The 3197-nt window shown below is 42.4% G+C and overlaps 1 protein-coding gene across 1 annotated transcript; it reads left to right on the top strand.

Annotated features, from left to right (window-relative positions):
* The first annotated feature begins 353 nt into the window (after nt 1-353).
* On the top strand, nt 354-1642 carry LOC123132079 (putative ATP synthase protein YMF19). The gene has a single exon (XM_044551840.1). It carries the CDS (start codon nt 406-408, stop codon nt 874-876), a length of 471 nt encoding a protein of 156 aa, XP_044407775.1. The 5' UTR covers nt 354-405; the 3' UTR covers nt 877-1642.
* Nucleotides 1643-3197: the final 1555 nt, after the last annotated feature.

Raw genomic sequence — 3197 nt, 5'->3', positions numbered from 1 at the left:
GGCTTTGTGTTGGATCTGATGGTTGAGCCTTTGTTCTTTGCGAGCCTTGCCTTTCTCTTTTTTGCTCTGCTGTGGAGTTCTTTGATGGTCTATTTTCGCACCTGGCGCTTCTGGCGCTTTCTTCCTTCCACCTTCCTCTTGTACTCGACTCTTCCCCGATCACTCCCCAACAAAGGCTTGCTCGTCTTCGTCATAGTCCAAACTCTTTCTCGTGTGACTGTGGTGCTTTCTTGAGCGATGACTTGGGAGGGTTCCGGTCACCCCTACCCGGGCAGACAACCTCCCTCATTCACATCAGAAATGGCAAAGATTCCATTTTGGAAAGTCAATCTCTTTTTGTATAGATATAAAATAGCAAAATTACGGTTCGGAGTCTTTTCTTTCTTATTTGAAATCCAAATCGAAATGCCTCAACTTGATAAATTAACTTATTTCTCACAATTTTTCTGGTTATGTCTTCTCCTCTTTACTTTTTATATTCTCTTATTTAATAATAATAATGGAATACTTGGAATTAGTAGAATTCTCAAACTACGGAACCAACTGCTTTCGCGCCGGGGGGGCGAGATCCAGAGCAAGGACCCTAAGAATCTGGAAGATATCTCGAGAAAAGGTTTTAGCACCGGTCTCTCATATATGTACTCCAGTTTATCCGAAGTATCCCAATGGTGTAAGACCGTCGACTATTTGGGAAAAAGGAGGAAAATCACTCTGATCTCTGATTTCGGAGAAATAAGTGGCTCACGAGGAATGGAGAGACAGATTCTCTATTTGATCTCGAAGTCCTCATATAACACTTCTTCCAGTCGGATCACTTGTTGGAAAAACATAATGCTCACACATGTTCCACACGGGCAAGGAAGCATAGTATTATGATGAAAATGAATGGAATACTCGGCAGAATAGGAATATTCCTATTAATGATTGTGACAGCTTTTATAGGATACGTACCACCTTGGGGTCAGATGAGCTTTTGGGGAGCAACAGTAATTACAAGCTTAGCTAGCGCCATACCAGTAGTAGGAGATACCATAGTGACTTGGCTTTGGGGTGGTTTCTCCGTGGACAATGCCACCTTAAATCGTTTTTTTAGTCTCCATCATTTACTCGCCCTTGTTCTTCCTTTTGATTTAAACGTTCTCCCCCCGGGAGCTGCAGAATTCTGGCAGGGGCAGCCCCCTTTTCCAGATCATGAAAATGTGGTGGAGAGTGATGATTCATCAACTGATTCATCAGGGAGTTCATCTGATGATTCATCAACTGATTCATCAGGGAGTTCATCTGATGATTCATCAACTGATTCATCGGATCTCGACACGGATTATGATGAGCTAACTGATGATTCATCAACTGATTCATCAGGGAGTTCATCTGATGATATGGACTGCTCTGAAGGAACACCCCCCCCCCTGAAGGGAATGAAAGCCGTCTGATAATCTTTCTATAGGTTCCCCGAAGAGAATGGAAAAATCACAGAAGCACTTTCTATATGTTCTGTTATTTCGAGATTCGAAGAAGCAAGCAAGTTTTTCATATAGTTGTTTTTGTGTAGTGATCTCTGTTCATGGAGATCACGAGGCCACTGATACCCCATGTGGATAGGTGGGATAGAAGAGTGGGCATGTGGGCTTCTATCAAAAGAGGAAAAGATACCGCCACGCTCATATCTCCCTTCTCACCTCTGGGAGGGGGAAACTAGCACTTTCGCACTAGATGGTTAACTCTAAGTTTTTTCTGAAGTAGGTTGTTCAATGCTAGTTCAATGATTGAGCCATCTTCCTATCACCAATAACAAATGGATAGCATGCGTTGTGCAACCAATCCTACCCTCAGTTGTAGTAAGCTGAGTGTGATCCGCAGAGAGCAAAGTGTGTATCACATGAATTTGATAGCTCAGGCCTTGGAAGGACCTTTTTGGCACTAGACAGACTCTTTAATATCGATGGCAGCAACTATCCATTTTCTCAATCAGATTACTGCGTGTGCGCTTGTGTGCTCCAATCTTTAGTAAATAAAGCAAAGATTTCTGAGCTAGGAATCAGAGGAAATGCTCTGACTCAAATCCAGATACAATTTGATATGTCGGAGACCTGTGTGACTCCCTACATGTATTTGAAGAGTCCCTCAGGATCATATCACAATAAACTAGACTGGTCAGGATGCTCCAACTAACAATCTAGAATCCATACTTGATAGGATCAAGAATAAAAAACATGATATCAAGAATAGCATATTGAAAGATCCCAATCATTTTTCTTGATAACTTCTTCAACCTACGTATTTTGCGTATAAATTTGATCAATTATTAATAAAATAAGGAGCAAACATAGGTATCAGATATCAGGAACATAAGCTTACCCGGGAGAAATGCACTCTGTGTTAGTCCGATCACTTAGCTTTTGCTTTCGCACTCCCTACTGATGCCTATTGCATGACTCTCATTCAGTCAAACTAGAAACTGTGTTTACAGCTGGAACGATGAATGTAATCCTACTATTCTTTAAGGAAGGGTAGGGTCGTCTGAGTACGGTACTATGGACATCAGGGCATATTGAATATAGTCATATAATTTGGTGTGCTGACACACCCAGAAAGGTTTCTACCTACGCAAGGAAAATGAAGAAAGCAAGCCAAATACTGAAATGTATTAAGCTATCGATCGGGGGACATAACACTATGAGGGTTGTTAAGGCGGGGCTAGGAGCTTGATATGCTGCCGACTCAGAATCAAATGAGCACAGGGGACCCTAGTCAACATTCATATTTCTACCCACCGGTGGATGATCGGTCACCTTAGTTCCAATTTAGCTACTGTTCATTTTGTTGAACTCCAAGAAGGACCGATTGCTACGTACTCTTGAGAAACAAGATGTTATGACGCCGCTGTGCCCGCGGTCCAATGATCCACCTATGTTTGTGTCGGATCTTATCCATGCTGCAACCAGGCCGTGGAATATGGAGGTGGTCAGAGAACATATGTATGAGATGGACGCCGAAGCAGTAGCGAACATTCCCATCAGTCATGTTGCCCAGCCGGAAAGAATGGAAGAGGATTTTTCGTATCACATTCGTACTGACTTAACAGGATCCGTCTCCCATATTAATATTATGACAGTCTCTCTTGCCCCTTCGTACTTACTTGAAACAGGAATTTCTTGGTGCTCAACTGCTTATTCTGCTTTTCCTGGTACCGGTAT

Source organism: Triticum aestivum, chromosome 6A, assembly GCF_018294505.1.
Source record: "Triticum aestivum cultivar Chinese Spring chromosome 6A, IWGSC CS RefSeq v2.1, whole genome shotgun sequence".
NCBI lineage: Eukaryota > Viridiplantae > Streptophyta > Magnoliopsida > Poales > Poaceae > Triticum > Triticum aestivum.
Note: the sequence above shows the minus strand (reverse complement) of the source record. Positions and strands in the feature narration are given on the sequence as shown.